General features: G+C 38.4%; 1 protein-coding gene and 1 long non-coding RNA gene across 6 annotated transcripts in view; one reads left to right on the forward strand and one right to left on the reverse strand.

The window, feature by feature from the left end:
- LOC111571912 (ectonucleotide pyrophosphatase/phosphodiesterase family member 2) overlaps positions 1–18,274 on the forward strand; it is a 60,277-nt gene that overhangs the window by 1,677 nt on the left and 40,326 nt on the right. For 3 of the 5 annotated variants that reach the window (XM_055017903.1, XM_055017904.1, XM_035950534.2), the window contains exons 2-10: positions 8,689–8,794; positions 10,045–10,194; positions 12,091–12,216; positions 12,950–13,010; positions 14,357–14,454; positions 14,653–14,732; positions 15,668–15,787; positions 16,196–16,263; positions 16,866–16,931. In XM_055017903.1, the coding sequence (XP_054873878.1) occupies positions 8,689–8,794; positions 10,045–10,194; positions 12,091–12,216; positions 12,950–13,010; positions 14,357–14,454; positions 14,653–14,732; positions 15,668–15,787; positions 16,196–16,263; positions 16,866–16,931 (875 nt within the window). The remainder of the gene's footprint in view (positions 1–8,688; positions 8,795–10,044; positions 10,195–12,090; positions 12,217–12,949; positions 13,011–14,356; positions 14,455–14,652; positions 14,733–15,667; positions 15,788–16,195; positions 16,264–16,865; positions 16,932–18,274) is intronic. The other 2 variants (XM_055017905.1, XM_023275328.3) reach the window with 1 other exon arrangement.
- Positions 3,538–4,861, reverse strand: LOC129350677 (uncharacterized). The gene is made up of 2 exons (XR_008604154.1): positions 3,861–4,861; positions 3,538–3,758 (listed from the first exon to the last, which is right to left on the reverse strand). It is a non-coding gene; the product is annotated as an uncharacterized LOC129350677 (long non-coding RNA).

Consider the following 18,274-nt stretch of genomic DNA (forward strand, 5'->3'; position numbering starts at 1 on the left):
AGAGTCGCTGTGAACTTTCTAGAGAGTTGGTGAGAGATATTTTAGACCTTGCAGAGTATGTGGAAGCAGGACCTGCTGACCGCGAGCATGTAGCGTGTAAAGCAGAGGAATTTATTGAAGTTGTTGAAGTTATTTCCGCACTTTCCGACCAAGATGTTGACCGTAGAGTGACTGCAAATTTAGAGGAAGTACTCCGCCGGTTTTCTGGTACCAGGGTGCAACAGGAGCACACACAGGGACCAGGGCGTTTGGCATACCGAGGGGAGTTCTGGAACATCACGTTCTTTGTGGATTACCAGCCTGTCAAATTGCAGCGATGCTCGGAGTGTCGAGCGCTTTTCCTTTAGGACCTACTCGGCGCGGCACGGCTCCGCTCGTCTTTGTTTAGCCGCGATTCCACAAGCATCTACTCGGCACGGTACGGCTCGTCTCATCTTTGTTTGCGAGCGTTTCCATACGGACTAATTTTCAGCACCTTCTCGACTGAGGTTCCCAGCGAGCTGAGATGAGCCGATAATGTGGCGTTTACATAGTGCAGCCCACTGATAGGGCAGGGAGTGACGACACAGAGCAACTTCAGCACGAAAACAAAATCCTGCATTAAAAAATGACTGTAAACAGCGACGGTGTGCATTGCTCTTCACGAAACTCTCTGTTCTTCATAATTTTAATGTGACAGCCAGACCTGTACCGTGGGTGAATGAAGAGGTCGAGACTTTGTCTTTGGTGGCGGACCAAAGAATACAGAGAGAGCTGGACGGAGAAAGTTTATCAGGAGGTCTCTGAGCGGATGGCCGCTCACATATACAGTAGACTGTATATAAAGAGGACAGAAGCAGTGTAGGGAGAAGCTGAAAAAGCTCAAAAGTGACTATCGGTCCACCCAGGACCACAACGGCCGGCGTGGGTCAACCAGGAGGTGTTGGAAGAGGTTTAATGGACGCTATTTACTGGCACCGCACCGGCGAGCAACAGGAGGGAGACTCAGCTGCTGCATTATTGGAGACGTTCGAGGACGGTGAGTGTTTTGTGACTTCAAGAAACTTATACATCATTTATTCCATTGGTGGCAAGCTTTTTTTAAGCAAACAAGTATTTTTAGAAAGTAACGTCGTTGTCTCCTGTAGCAGACAATAAGATAGCTAGTTAGCCATCGGCGCTAACTCCGTGCTCTGCTTGTATTTCGTGCTGCTGTTTCTAACGTTTAGCTCTCAGAAGCTAATACTTCAGTCAGCATGCCGTGTTTTTCTTGTACTTAGAGTGAGTGTTTATTTCTGTTCAAGAATCCCTTTCCACATGCGAAGCCTACTCCATCTCCGTCGCGGAGCCCCCGGCTGCCCTGTCTCCTCTCCAGCACCAGCTCGGACACCGACACGTCACAGCAACGTCTTATCACCGGTAAGACACGGTAAACAGAGAGCATGGTTGATTTTCGCATTATTATTATTACTACAGGTGTAAATGCCTGCAAGCATGATCAGAACAACGAGACCAATGACCAAGAATTGAGGCAGGTGTAAATGCAAACTGTGCAGCAGCCAGCTCAGGAACGCGTGATGAAAGCTACATGTAGCTACAGTGACACATAAACAGAACACATGCAGCTGCATTTATTTTCCATTGATTTAACAAGTAAGTCACTCTAATTAATTTACGTTCTGGTGCAGTGTAGTATTGCAACCATTCTTCTTATAGTCACTAGGTAGCTGTGAAACTGAATGAAAATATACATAAAAATGAGAAAACACAGCTCTTCTTAGCAACTCCAAAATGTGCACAGGATGAAATGAAGTTCACACCACGTCGTTTTTGTTTGTGGTGGAGCAGTTACTGCTTGTGCTTTGGTTAAAGCGAAGAGTGCCAGAAGTTTATTAAAGTATCAAAGACATGATCATGATTGAAAATGGATGGACGGGTGGCTAAACACATCACATCATAGCTGTGGAGTCCTTCCAGCTCCTGGGGACTACAATCTCTCAGGACCTCCTGAAAAAGGCTCAGCAGAGGATGTATTTCCTACGACAGCTGAGGAGACATGGCCTGCCACATGAGCTGTTGATCCAGTTCTACACTGCAGTCATCCGATCTGTCCTGTGCACCTCTGGATCAACCACACAGCAGGACAGAAACAGACTACAGCCCATAGTACAGACGGCAGAAAACATCATCAGAGACCCCACTCACCCTGGACATTTGGACTACAGTGCCCTGTACACAAAAATCACCACTACTGTGTTTATAGCAATTACCATTTTGCTAATGTGTTCATACATTCCAGTCTAGCTGTACATTTCTGTTTATATTGTGTTCTATTTTACTACTATTTCTTTTTCCTCCCTGTTCCTCTTTCTATTGTTTATTTTTTATTATTCTCTTCCATATTCCTAGGATGACACCAACAGCCGAAACCAAATTCCGTGTATATTGTGTACTTACTTGGCCATTAAAGCTGACTCTGATCACTTTTCTGTCTTTAGTCTAGGCAAGAGGAAAGGGGGCCACAGAAAATTGGACCTTCCTAGCATACTTGTGGAGATGCAGGCTGAGGAGGAGTGGAGTCATGCCAAGCATGATGAGAACATCTGATTGCTCCTCAGCGAGGCAAGAGAGAATGAAGCGGCCTTGCAGCGGGAGGAGATGGCCCAGAATACTGCCTTCAACCAGTCATTCCTGGGTGTGCTGGGGCAGCTGGGGTAGCTGGGTGGGCAGCCGGCGAGTGTGAGTGAGTCCACCTCCCATAGATTTACAAGTGCTGGTCATATAATTAGAATATCACGAAAAAGCTCGTCTTTTGGACAACTGTCAGGTCAGTAGTCTTCCCATGATTGTGTAGCCTACAGAACTAGGCTGAGAGACCATTTAAAGGCCTTTGCAGGTGTTTTGAGTTAATTAGCTGATTAGAGGTGTCTTCAATATTGAACCTTTCTACAATATTCTAATTTTCAGAGATACCAAATTTGAGATTTTTGTTAGTATTCAGGTATAATCATCAAAGTTAAGAGAAATAAACATTTGAAATATATCAGTCTCTGTGTAATGAATGAGTATAATATACAAGTTTCACTTTTTGAATGGAATTACTGAAATAATGAACAACTTTTTTCATGATATTCTAATTATATGACCAGCACCTGTAGTTGTATATAGTTTTACTTTTAGCCCTCCACTGTAGGAGAGGCCCACCACAGTTTGTACTTTGCACATTGTAAATAGTTTTGATTTTGCTGCTGACTAATAAACTATTTTGTGACTTATGTGATTGCATCATAACTTTTCATTTTGTCTGTTAAGATACTGGTAGGAAAAGAGTCAACAGTCTGAACCAAACAATTCTATATTCCCTAATAATGCATTTATGTTTAATGGGATTTAACATGTTTTAACACAGACTCCTTTATGGTTCATAATTCTGGTGACTGAATTACACCAAAGCAATACTGATTTATCAAACTGGAATTTTCTTAAAACAGCTGTTTTAATGTTTTGGCGTTTAATTTTTTATTTAATCTTGCTAACCTTCACAAACAAACAATAGCATAGACACATCTACAAAAGTTTATTGTCAGAATTGCATTAAAGAAAACAATAGCGGTCCGGGGACAGAAAAACAGAAGTATAACAAGAAGAATAACTTTGCATGACACGTAGTGCATCAGTGCATCCTGTACATCTCTGCCCTCCTCCTCTACACCTTGTGCCACTGCAGGCTCATGTGCTGCTGCTTCAGGTAAATCCCATGAAGTCTCATCAGAGAGCATCTGAAACACATACACAGCATACATATTTTAATACCTAATAGCGACAAACTGCAGCCATTACAGAACTGATACACGATAGCTAGCGAACTAGCATTAGCTTACCCTCATATGTCGTCTCGTTCATATCCTCGTCTTCGGCTTGATACTGCTGCATCGCCTCCCAAACTCTCCTGTGTGTCTCCTGAGTGTTTCGACTCGCCGCTCTCGGCTTTCTCCGACTCTTCTATTACTCTGAATCTGACAGAAAGCCACAGACCGAGCAGCAGGTGTACTATCGCCTCCACGTACATTGTTGCATTGCGTTTGTGTCGCACAGAAATGACGGTAAGGGACTTTCGGGCCACCGTGCTATGACGACTCAACCCACGATGAGGTGGTTCTCAATGTAATGGAAAAACAACTAAACCGAGACGAGCCGTGGCGCGCCGAGTAGATGCTAAAGGAAATGCTAAAGGAAAATTTGTCTTGCACCGCATGTATCAACATTTGGGAAAGAGGACCGAGTCTTTAGCAGTTGCTAATAAAGTTTTGTTTTATTGAGTATCCAAACCAACGTAGAGGTGAATAGCGCCACCCAGTGTATCGGAATGTGTTCACAAGCTCTGCGTCAATCCATTATCTGGAATCGATTTGCCTTGACTTGATGTGCAGGGTAACCAATCAGGTGTTAGGATCCGCCCACCGACTTTGACGGGCGAGGTTGACAGATAAAATAAATTCATGATCCACTGCAACACAAGGACCATGAAATAATTAATTAAATAGTGAAATAATGAAATATGTTTTTTACTTAAAATGAATTGGTATTTTAATGAATTAATGACATATTTAATAACACATTTATGTATTTAATTCCAATTTTAATTAATTAATGACATATTTAATTCCAATTTTAATTAATTAATGACATATTTAATTATTTAATGATATATTTATTTAATAACACATTTAAGTATTTAATTCCAATTTTAATTAATTAATGAAATATTTAATTCCAATTTTAATTAATTAATGAAATATTTAATTCCAATTTTAATTAATTAATGACATATTTAATTAATTATTTAATGATGTATTTATTTATTTAATTTTGGCACTTTTAGTCCTCCATACAAGGAGCCGTCAGAACAGTTATTCAAAGATGTTTTGTGGGATTTGAGATCCCAATTTGAAATCATTGTTATTATTGTAATGGTGTTTTTTAAATCCCAAACCAAAAAACCGTGTTGTTTTTTACATTTTGGTGAATAGGGATCTTGACATTATTGTCAAAAGTGATTTGGACACAAACCTGACATCAGAAGGTCAAACAAGATCCCAATTTGTCCAAATATACAAAACAAATCTATAAATTTTAGTCATAACTCCAATACTTCTGCTAAAAAATATAACCTAAAATAATCTCTTTGTATGTTATTTAATTGTTACTCATGAAAAAAACTCGGCGCTTGTTGTATGTTAAACTAAAGGATTGTAATGCTGTCAGCTGTTATTCCTTTAGATTCACATCATGAACTAAACTGATTACATAAGAGACAAATATTGAAATATTGCATTGCACATAATGACAATCAAGCTAAGTTTTAACAATGAAATAAGTAAAAATAAGTGTAAGCGCAGGTGTAAAGTGTCACTTTCGGCCTCAGAGACACTTACTCTGAATTGTGCTGTTGAAGGTTCCTCCAGAAAAGTATGCAAAGTACCTTAAACAACAACAAACCACAGTTCCTCAGGGTTCTCCTAATTCTAAGAGAGTAATGTCGTCTTGTAACGTTGGGTTTTTAAAAGCTTTTTGAAGTAATCGAGCACTTCTGCCTGTAACTGTGAGCTTGTTCCACAGCAATAGGAATAAAACAGAAAACGACATTGTCCCACTTTGTTTTAAGCCTGCACTGTTGGATTTTTAACAGCTGCAGAGTCACAACTGAGGTGCAGAATAAGGGGTTGAAAATGTAAGTAGTAGAGAAAGAAAATCCTAAATTTAATGAAAGTGTAAGCCATTGTAATGTTAGACATCATCAGTGATAACTGGAAACTGAGAAGTCAATATGCTAAATGCCATAATAATGAAAATCTTATAGTCATGTCATATTCTTATGATGTGAAAGTAGCCTCACTGGTTTTCATAGATAGATTTAAGACCACATAGGCTTTGCCATTTTGTTTATATGACCTAACACATGCAGTTGTTACCATTTTCTTCCAATATGTGATTGACTTTTCAAAATTTCAGCATTTAATGTGGTGAGTTATACCTACCAGGACACACCAGAGCATGTTTTTGCTGAGCTGATGATAAATATAAGCTAGTGTTGGTTGTAAACTCAATGTTCTGGTTCTCTAATATGGTTCCTTCCAGAATACTAGTTCAGATCATCTATATTTCACATCAGATCTTTCTCTCTGCTGCGGAGATTGTTGTTATTGCTTCTGGTTGTTCTTTCAAACTGCCTCCAGTTTGTCTTCATGAACAATCCACTCCTACATTTCCTGGAACGCTGTTTGGACAAATTGACCAAATGATGACATCCATGTCAATAAAAAGAGCGAAATCACCAGCTTCAGTTGAATTAGATCATCTTCTACTCAACTGAATTCAGCTTTGTTGGATGTAAGAGTCATCGAGGAGCCTTGAATTTGATCCAGGTGCAACTTTTTTCCTCGAAACATGTTCTCAGAATGTTCTAGTAATATTTTCAGCAGGATTTATTTGTTTTGTTTGGAGATGACATTATTAGACCAACATTGTTTAAGAACATCCCCCAAACATCCTCAGAAAACTGCAAGGAAAATGTTTTGTTTAATGTACCACATTACAGGAAGGTTTTATTTTTTAAAAAGTAATCTGATGATTCCATATGGTTGCACAAACGTTTAGAAAATGTTGCTTTGAGAACATTCTTCCATTTATCCTAACAGCACGCCCCAAATAACCTCTGAATGTTGCAGTTAAAAGTTAGCCGATAACCTTATCAGAACGTGATTTGACGTGATAAATATTAAAACGTTTAAACATTAGGTTAAAACTGTAAAACAATGTTAAAGCTTATAGGTAATGTTCGCCAGTGTTTAGGGAACATTCCCTGCTAGCTGGGAGACGAGCTGGCAATCAGAAAAATGGACTAGGAATTGCTTAAAAAAAAAAAAAAAAACAACCAGAAGAAATGCATGTTTTTTTCCATAAAAAACGTGGTGTACCATGATATTGTGTCTTTATGTTGTTGACAGAATTACCATGTGGTGCTCTGTTCAGTCTCATGACTTCCAGAGAGGATGTTATCTCTCAAGCATCTTGAACTTTTTGGTGCAAGGTCAAAAACATGTTCAGTTATCTTGAATCAGATTAAGAATTCTTAATGATTTGGGGAAAATGTCTAAATTTGATTCTTCAGACAGATATTGTGATCTGATTTGCATCTATTATTCACTGTGTATTAGTATATCTACTATGAGACACCGTCCAAAGTGTAACGGTCACACAAAGAGGATAAACTGAATTTGTAAAACTAACATCACAGATTAAACTCTGAGTCAGACGTGTTGCAAAAGGTACAAGTTGTAGCTATTAAATAATGAAACTGGGGTCGTGTCAGTCAAACGACAGTCTGAACCATGAGCTATACACTGATTAATGTGAATAAAGAACCCCTGAAAGTCTCAGTTTGCTCTCATTAACCCTCTGAACTTCAACTTCTCTGGGCGTGTTTTGCTCCAGTCACATTTTTACTCACTGTGGGTTCATTTTTTAATGCAGTATAAAGTCCTGCACCTCTATGGAAACAACACAACCATCACGAGAAGTAGAGAGAATTCAGAAATGTCATCCATGCAGTATAAGAGCCCAATTCATCCTGACATTTTTGTCATGTTGGTTTCATCTGAGTGACTAATGGCTCAATGGTTCCAGGATTTTAGTTTTTTTTTTTTACAGAATCCAGTTGGAGCAAAGAACTTATTTTTGCTGACAGTTCAAATGAGGTATTTAAACATGTCACTTTGATGAAATATTGCAATTTCTAGCTTAGATACGGTTAATTCAGATCAAGTTCAAGCATTGTCAGAGCATTGAGAAGCCAATGATTCTTTCTATTTTTACAATTTCTTGTTCTGATAAATGATGTTTTGGGAATTTTCTTTAAATTATACTTTGCTTTCTTTAAATTTTCTTTAAAGATAATAGCCTTTCACATCTGCTGGTGGGTTTTGTGGTTCAGAGGGGTTAAATTACATTGAGTTACAGCAGTATTAGTTGCATTATTTAATGACTTCACCTTGCATTTGTGTAGATGCGCATTTGTAGATATTTTTCAGTTACATTAGTTACCGTTAATCAGAACAGTTCTGGTCATGAACAGCCTCGTCTAATTTCATCTTATTCTTGTGAATCTAATATGTTACTGCTCATTAATTTTTTACCCATAGAAGTACAGTGGTACCATTTCCTCACCTCACTCTTTCTTTCACAGAAATCAGTCATCATGGTCAAAAATCCATCTTTTTTTAGATGGAAAATTGCTCTCTTTCTCTTATAATTTACATATATTTCTTTGTGTGTATGAGTGAACATGAGCCAAACCTACTGTGAACGTCCTACTGAGCCCTGTATACTCTGCTGTGTGACTGTGTTGGAAAATGTTCCCTTATCAGTGCTGGCTTCATCTCACTGAGCTGCACTCAGCTTCAGATTGTCAAGGGTTGCCATTCCTGGCAGCCTGTTGACATTTGACCTTCCTGGTGAGATGTGAACATGAATACGTTTCAGCAGAGAGGAAAACAAACTTCTCGTCGGAGCAGCAACATGGCCGTATTTTGTGAAACACTAATGAAGTGTCGCTCAGCAAGACACGGAAACTCCAGAGCTGCTGCTGAGCCTCACCTCTGACCTTCAGCAGTGCAGAGCAGACTCAGTAATGCTGTGATTTTCCCGCAGGTAGTGGTTGTGTTCTGTCTGTGGAGAACTGATGTCAGCAGAGCTTACGTGTTTCAAGCCACCCGACCTGTAGAGGGAGGAGACAGTCCACCGCAACCCACGAAAGGTGACAGAAAGCTTGATTTTTTATGACATCTCAATCAGAAAAACTGAAAAAAAATAACTACAAAAAGGCTCAACACTTTATCTGACCAAACAAGTAGTTTGTTGTTTTGCAAATACAGTTACAGCTTTGCTGACTATGTAAAACTTTTAGAGAGATTTGATTAATTCTAGTAACAGTTACTTAGGTTATTATTTTTAAAAAATCCCCATATGGAGGCTTAAATATAATTTCATGCAAGTAGCTGGAACTAGCATGTTGCTTTAACATCTCAGAATTAATACTATGTTGCAGAAAACTGAATTATGAAATGTATGCACCAGTTGACACCAAAAAAAGCACATATAGAAGGAAGAAATTATTGCGTAAATCTGGGTTTTAACTGCAAAATGTTCAACAAAATGTGACAAACCAGAAATCAGCATGTACAACATTTGTGTACAAGTGTTCACAGGAAATGGAAAATGGAAGAAAATCATACTTACTATAAATATTTTACTAATTACATTTTTACAACCTGTACAAACTCTGTGTTTTCCACACTATTGTGTACATCAACTTTAGAGAGATGTTTAACCATGCTGGCTGTATCTTCCAACAACCTGCTCCATTGTACACCATTTTTAAGCCATGTTGCACTTATTTTATTCATTTAATTATTTTTTCTCCCAGTCCTATTTGTTTTCACGTTTTCTTCTATTTGTTCCGTGTACACAGCCTGCAGTTCAACCTAGAAGTCTTGGCGCTTCTCATGACTGTTAATTGCTGCTGAGTAAAAAGATGGCGTTACAGTTGTGCTGATGGCAACATTTTAGTTTTTTACAAATTTATTTAGTGTAAATTTGCCCAGTGGACGTACACCTCACACATGATTAGTTCATGGACCGTTAGAAAGCTGAAAATCCAGCAATTTGTTCTGTTTTTACAGTTTCAAGCTCTGATTAAGGATGCAATTGTATCAACATTTTAAATGAAAACATGTCTTTCAAATCAGCTGGCAGGTTTTGAGGTTTAGTGGGTTAATGTTTTCCTTTAAAAAATAATTACTAAGCAAATCTCTAAACTCAAAAAAGCTGCTATTTTCAAAATGGTCCTCGTATATCTTATTCTATTATCACTGATATATACAAAAAGACTGTTGCTTGAATGGAGGCTGTGCAAACATATTTTTGATCTTGCTTTAAGAGCACAATCTGCTCTCATCTCAGAATAAATGTCTCTGTTGTGTCTGCCTGTGTCTCTCCTCCCTCCAGGAATCTCAGACTGGGTCAGCTCAGCGGGCTCCTGTAAGGGGAGGTGCTTCGAGCTGGAGGTGGTTGATCCTCCAGGATGCAGATGTGATAATCTGTGTAAAACCTACTACAGCTGCTGCTTCGACTTTGACGAGCACTGCCTGAAAACAGGTCAGTGTTTTACAGTATCAGTCAGAATGATTCACTTGTCCTCGGTTATCAAAATTCAGGTCCCAAAGTAGAAACTCAAGGCAACAAAAGTGAGTACACCTGTGATCAATGAAAATAAATTGAGCACACTAGTGATTTCCAATCCGCCTAGCTGCATGAACATAGTTATAACCTGAGCTGTGAACACCAGAGCTTTCTCAGTTTTGGACCTATGAACTGTATCTATCTGAATGTCTGCATCATGGCTCCACATGGAAAAGAACTGCCAGCAGAACTGCATAATCTAAAAGTGAAACTTGACAAAGATGGAAGGGATTCAGAAAGATTGATGAGGAAGTAAAAATCAGTGGAAACACAGCTGCTGCTGTAATCAGGAAGTATAGAACAAGGCATAGTGCCACTAATCAGCGTTGCAGTTGTCGTCCCCCTAAAAGCGAAGCTATGATCAATGCACTGCTTTCACAATCTAGCTCTGAAAAACAGATGGGAAGCTGCTTCAGACTTTGCACAGGGGTTATCATTGGAAATCTTTCTGTGACAGCTCAGAGAGTGTGAAGGACAGTTCATCACTTCTATGGATGGCATCCACAAAAAACAAACCCTAGCATGCCCTTTGACGAAAAACTGCATGATGAAACTTTGCTAATATGAACATGAAAAGAAGCCTGATGAATCCTTGGAATCTTTGGTCAGATGAGACCAAGAGGAAGTTGTTCGGCTGAAATGGAATCCAGCATGTCCAGCATATTTGGTGTGAACCTCATCAGGACAACCACAGTGAACGCACGGTTCTGACAGTGAAGCATAACAAGATGACTTCCACTCTGCAGAAGGTTGGCAGACGAGGAATATTCCTGCATGATCACGATCTGACAATGTCATCGCATCAACACTCAGCCCTCTTCTACTCATTGTCGTTGTCACACAGTTAACTTCTTAAGCCTCAGGTTATTTTTTGAAATAGAAATCAATGACCCTGCAAAACTGTGGGGTCAGACAGAACAACCTGGGGCTCTATGGATCAGAAAAACTTGGCAAAATGTGGAAAACTGTAAGTTTCCATATTCTGTTTTGAAAAACTCCACCGAAATTTGAGATTACTTCTGCTTAATCAAAGCTGCCAGAGAGTAAACAGCAGCCTTTTAACACTGAGTCAGTGACACTGACATCATTGAACCTCTCCTAAAAATTATTATTAGTAACTCTACAAAAACAGATAGAATAGAAATGGAGCACAACAAATGCTACTTCCACTTCAGCCATCATTGTACATAACAGTGTCTTCAGTGTCGATGCCACAGTCTGCAAAAATACTGCATTTTTTGCAGCGTTTCTATAACAGATCCAGTTTCATGTTGGTACTGTGACCTCCAGGGTTGAAGGGATTTAAGTGATATTAATTCACATGCCAATACTTTTAAAGCTACTGCTGGTGACAGTAAGCAGTAGTGAAGTCACGTATTCGGTACTACTTTTGTTTGGTTTAGTGTTCCATGGTAGTGAAGCAGACCGAGTAATGGAGAAAATTCATTGTCAACAACATGATAAGCGCTCTCTGCTGTAACTGTTACAACACTGATTAATACCAGCTGCATAAGAGTTAGCCAGATTGCTAATGTTCATCTGCTAGTTTCGAGCTTGGCTGGGTGAAGCGAGTGTAACCACAGCTTCATCTTGAAAGCATTAGTCAAACAACAGTGGGGATGTTTTCCAAAATATTTAAGAGAAGCTGCTTGTGGATCTGGGTAATTTGTAACACATTGTGTGTAACTCACATTGAATTTGGCATTATGCAGTGTATTAATTGATGTTGTTTTAATATTGTTTTGGCTCTTGGTGGGTTTATTACCATGACAAAGTGATATTTAATGAACTGTTCTCGGTCCTGTGTCTTAGAGGGAGGCTTTGAGTGCACACAGGATCGCTGTGGGGAGGAGAGGAATGACGACCATGCCTGCCACTGCTCTGACGACTGTCTGGAGAAAGGAGACTGTTGTTCTAACTACAAGTCACTCTGCAAAGGTACATATAGCATACAATAATAGTTACTTTTCTTGTTAACAAGCTTTAGCATTAAAGATTAAATGTGCATTAACCGTCTACACCCTAAAACTACAAAAAATTATTCAAAGCTAAGCTTAAAATTGAGACATTATTCTACATGTCTGACTTAAAAATTTGTCAAAAATTAACCATTTGCATTAAATAGATTCTATGAAAAAACTGTAAATTCTGCACATCAGCGCAACTGAGAAGATATGATTGGCTCAGCACCGACCAACAGTCATTCAACCAAAAAAAAATAAAAAATCAGTAAACATTTGACAGAATTGGGTTGAACTGCAGGCTGTGTGTACACAGTATGGAAACACTTTCAAAAAAGTAGGAAAACATTTATAGTATGTACAGTTAAAACTGTTTTAAAGTGTTGGTAAGAGTGCTGTGATGTTGATTCCATTTTTTAATTTGAATTTTTGTAAAATAAATAAGAAATTCAATTTTTTTTTCTTTACTGATTTATGGCATTATGAATTTATTAGAACTAACAATACACATATTTTAGTTCGCTCTCCTTCTAGCTATGGTTTTGCTGTTTCCATAGAGGTGCAGAACTTTATATAGCAGTGAAAAATGAGCCCACAGTGAGGAAAAAATGTGATGGAAGCAAAAATAAAGAAATAAATGAATTCAGAAACTACTTGGAGTTCAGAGGTTTAAAGGGATTAATGCCAGTGTTTTTTCATTTCCTTTCCAGGTGAGACTTCATGGGTGCAAGGAGACTGTGAGGAGATCAAGGGTGCTGAATGTCCAGCAGGGTGAGACTGATCATGAAATTGTCTCTTGAAATGTATAGCTCTATATTTTATTATAAAATGTGATATGCAGTGATATATCAGAAATAGTTCATTGATCCCTGAGGGGAAATTGCTTCCTGTGCAGTCATAATTCCTATGCAATGGGTACAATGTTGAAAGACTTCTAAGAACTATTGTGAAGTGAAACCCTTAAAGGACCAGAGAAGGCTAGATGGTACATTTTCCATAATGCAACTTAGTGTCTCTGACCCATAGACTCTTATATACAGTCTATGCTCTGACCCACTTCTGTTCAGAGTTTCGGATTTAACAAAGCGCCACTGATACAGAATCTCAACTGAGTGAATACACTGTATCTGCAAACCTGATAAACATTATGTTAGTAATTCCACTGAACAAGCATTGCCTCACCATGGGAACCTATTTGCATCCAGCTGGTGATGCAGAAACTGTTGCTGATTTGCTGCTGAGTTTCGTTTACGCTGCTGGTGCTGCAGCTAATAGAACACAGATTACAAAAATAATTAGTCTATTTATCATTAGGAATAGTGAATAAGTAACATTACCTTCACTTTGATTTGGGTAAAAAGCTGAACTGATTTCCACATCTCATTAATTATGGGACAGTTTTAGACTTAAATGCACTTGTTGAGTATCATGTTGAGTATCAGCATTTTGCTCTTGGATCATTTGTAGTAACAGCATTCTAAAGTAGGCAGCACACCTTAGCTCCATTTTGTGCAGAAGAAGAGTTAAATGATGCATCAAAAGCCTTGTTTTATGTTTGATGATTGTTAAGTTTGATGAAGAAAACCAGGTTAACAAAGAATGCTGATCACCACCATTATGACGCCCCTTATCGCTTGTTGGCCTGTTAGGTTTTGTGGAGTTCACCTAAGGCAACAAAAGCCTGGATATGTTAAACTTGCTTTGTATTACACAGCCCTGTTGGACAGTGGACTCAAAGTAGCCTTAAACTTGAAGAAAAAGTCAGATTAAAATGAAAATACACAGGATTGAGTTAACAGAAGTCAAGAGGACTTTTGTAGGGTCAAAAGACACAAACACTAGGTCCTACAGGTTGCATGGTTTAATTATCAATTTGATTAAAGTGATGAGGAAGAGTCAGAATCATGCTCTTATTGAATTTTAAACTCATCTCCGTGGTGCAGTGCCCTTTAAAGTTCCTCTTTAAGGACTAGAAACAACTTGAATGCTTTAGTGCTGATTCCTTTGAAAGTAAGATTCATCCAGAAATCTTTTGGGAGGTGGATGATGTTATAAAAATGAACTGATCGACGCCATTTAAAGTGCCATTTTTTAATTTTTGCATCATTCTTCTGCAGCTTCATCCGTCCCCCTCTCATTATGCTCTCTGTCGACGGGTTCAGGGCTTCCTACCTGAAGAAAGGCAAATCTGTCATCCCCAACATACACAAACTCAGTATGTCTTCTCTCCTTCTAATTTCTCTGCACCTAAATCTAGTTGTAGTGACTGACTTCTATGTTTTACTGATGTTTACTGTAGGTCAGGCCCTAGATTAGCTGTAGATTACATGCATCATCTAGTAAACTGTGGGTTTGAGCTTGATTTTAGTGCTTTAAAGACCGTTTTTGAAGAGTTTCCTCTGTTTCCTCACAGGAACATGTGGTACGTCAGCACCGTACATGCGACCTGTCTACCCGTCAAAGACTTTTCCAAACTTATACACCCTCGCTACAGTAGGTGACCCTGTTTCATGTTCTTATCATGCAGAAAGTACAGTAAAGCACTGCTGTTAATGAGTACTCCTGTGTTTGACAGCTAAGTAAACACAAATGTTCAGACACAAATGTTACAAACACTACATTTTCGCACTTTCAAAAAAAAAAGAGTAAAATAACCGTCTCATTAAGATACAATAAATTGCCATAATTAACGTACATTAGAGTTTCCTTAATTTTACACAAGATCCTGTTTTGCTTGTTTGTTTTTGGATTCATGTTTAACAGCAAAAATCCCTACTACAACAACAACAATAATTATAAAAAAATTGTCATTATTACAATAATCAATATATTATTATGTAACATTATATGACAATGATAATATTATTAAATAAGTAAACACATATAGCATATATTATACATTTTGTTCTAATAGCAATGTGCTGTTTTTATTAAATTTATTACATTTGGAATTTACTGATATTTCCATGCTTTTCAAAAAACACAGAAAAAAGTTTTTTTAAAAAAAAGAATAAAACCTACACTACCATTCAAAAGTTTGGGGTCCCCCAGACAATTTCATGTTTTTCCAACTCCTACTTTTATTCATGTCCTAACATAAGTGCACAAGGGTTTTCTAATCATCACTTAGCCTTTCAATATGATTAGCTAACTCAATGTACCATTAGAACACAGGAGTGATGGTTGCTGGAAATCGGCCTGTAGATGTAGATATTTCATTAAACATCAGCTGTTTCCAGCTAGAATAGTCATTTACCACATTAACAATGTCTAGACTGGATTTCTGGTTAATTTAGTGTTGTCTTCATCGAAAAAAAATGTGGCCCCAAACTTTTGAACGGCAGTTTGTACATATAGTGTAAATATCTTCAAAAGCCTTCATAGTTTGAGCAGATTTTTTTAATATTTTTTTTTCCATCTCTGCGCAGGGACTGTACCCAGAGTCTCATGGGATTGTGGGAAACACGATGCATGACCCGGTGTTTAATGCCACCTTCAGCCTGCGAACCAGAGAGAAGCTGAACCATCGCTGGTGGGGAGGACAGCCGGTGAGTACAGACTGGATTCCAGCTGGCGATCGGACTGAAACCCGGTCAAACTGAGCTAGGGTCAGTTTCTAGATCTGTATATTAATGGGATTATTTTGAGTTTTTGACGCATTTGTCATTCGTCAAGCTCACTGTAGCTCCGTCTGCAGATCCTCTGTGACAAATCACATTTTATTTATGTTTTCTAAATAATGTCAGATTTAACCTTGCCTAGTGTAAAGTGTAGACACACTACATGCAAGATATGGAGAATAAGATCAGCTCGTATCGTTGAACTGTGATGCTACAAACTGATGAATCATTGAACTGTTGGATTTTTAACCTGAAGTCGTGTGTGAAGGATAAACATAACACAGTATAAGAGTGACGTTAGATTTCTCATGACCTCATTTCTTGTCTGTTTTGCAGATCTGGATCACAGCAGAGAAACAAGGAGTGAAAGCCGGCACTTTCTTCTGGCCTTGGTACTGGAGTTGGTACTGGAATATTCTTCATTAGCTGCAGATATTTAATCTACTGAGCTCCCAGAGTGGATGCAGAATACAGGAGGAGGACACTTTCAGCCGTACCTACAGAAATGCTCAATTCAGTGTGTTCTGACTGACAGACACACACAGATTCACTTCAGCAAACATTTGCATATCCATGACCTAACAAGCACGAGGGCAGACTGACTAACAATGACTCAAAACATACACACAGACACACACACACAGGACAATCCTCCTACACACTGCATCACAACAGAGACCATTGAAGGCTGAACGCAGCCAAAAACAGCAGCTTGTTGATGTTCTGCTGATTTACATTCGCACCAGGAGCCTCAATCCAACGATTCAAGACAGAAAACAAGGACTGAAACACGAACATCACACTAGTCCCATTGTGCGGACAGAAATATTACTGATATCGATATCTTTATTGTTCTGAATGTGCTTCCTGATTATAAATCAATCGGCCTTTCCACAGTTTTAAAGATTTACACACACAACAACACACACGCTGCAAAAAACATAGTCGTGGTGTATTTGTGTCCTAATGTAAAGCTTCCTAATTATCAATAAATGTTTATTTCCAGGGTGATTCCTCTTGAAAGGAGGATTTTGACCATCCTGCGTTGGCTGCATCTGCCTGATCATGAGAGGTGAGTCACAAAACCTGTGTTCCGGTTCAATTAAAGTGTGTATATTTTTTTCAAGAAATGTATTTTCTCCAAAAAGGTAAGATGATGTTGTGGTAGGAAGCACAAAATCTGCATGAGCAGTTTTGAGGGGAGGTAAAAGTCAGCAACAAGACCTTCACCCGGGAGAAACGTACTTTATTCTGAGACTTGTTTACTCATCGTTTGGTTAATTTTAGGCACTAAGCATGGTGAGGTTAATTGAAATATGATAGTTTCAGTTAAAGTAGTCCTTTTTACAACTTGTTTGGAGATTCTGTTTCAATTTTATGGTTTACCAAGGTGATGAATCCCCCCACATCTAATACACGATTGGTTGGTTAAATGGAGCAAGTGATAAAAGTAATAAAATTAATGGCAATAATCTGACGGCTAGAACTGCATTGTGATATGGCACAAACAAACTGGCTACAAAGGAATGTAATTTTTGGGCCACCGGCTGGTCATCTGTTCTGAGTTGTTTTGGGATTATTTTGTGTACAAGGACTTTTAACTCTTTAAAATCGAAGCAATTTCTTTGATAATTTATTGTACAAAAGTGGAAAAAACCTGGACTCAACATGGACAAAAGTTTTCCGAGTTCCCATAAATGTCACCAATATTGGAAGAAGAAATGGTGGCTCAGTGTGGGATAGATACTTTAGAATTTACATTTTTGAAATATTTCCATACTCTCCACACTAAACACTGCCTGCAGTTCAGCCGACCAACATGGAATTTTTGTTTTCTGACTGTTGGTCACAGTTGAGTTAGTCAGTTTTTAGTTTTGCACAGAATCTATTTAGTAGGCAGATAAATGGTGTCACTTTGGCATTTTGTTTTAAAATAATATGCCTTTTAAATCAACTGGGCTTTGGGAATCAAAGTAATTCTTTATAACAGCAGAAAAAGCTCTGGTACAGATTAGAACATGGTTGATGACTACGTTTCACTTCAGAGACAAGTCAAAGTGTCTGTCTAGTTTTGGGCATCATTTCTTTCGGTCAGAATACATTTTACGTTCAAATGAATCACTCAGGGTTCTTATATTTCCTATTTGTGTCACATCACAAAACCACGAGTTAATACTGCTAAATTTAACCTTAGTTTCCATGTCTGAATATTGTTTTTTCAAGTTAGAAACAAGTTTAATCCCAAACATTGACACTGGCACTAACAATTTCAATTCACATGCCTAACTTTTTGTGTAATTTTACTTTGTCCTTATTCAACTGTCAGATTTTAAGTTGCTTTGTTAGTCGAGTCAAACATTCCTCATCATCAAGGAAGTGAATATGTGAGCGACTGGAGTGTCTAGAAGGCACATT

The sequence above is a fragment of the Amphiprion ocellaris genome, chromosome 15, assembly GCF_022539595.1.
Source record: "Amphiprion ocellaris isolate individual 3 ecotype Okinawa chromosome 15, ASM2253959v1, whole genome shotgun sequence".
Classification (NCBI taxonomy): Eukaryota; Metazoa; Chordata; class Actinopteri; family Pomacentridae; genus Amphiprion; species Amphiprion ocellaris.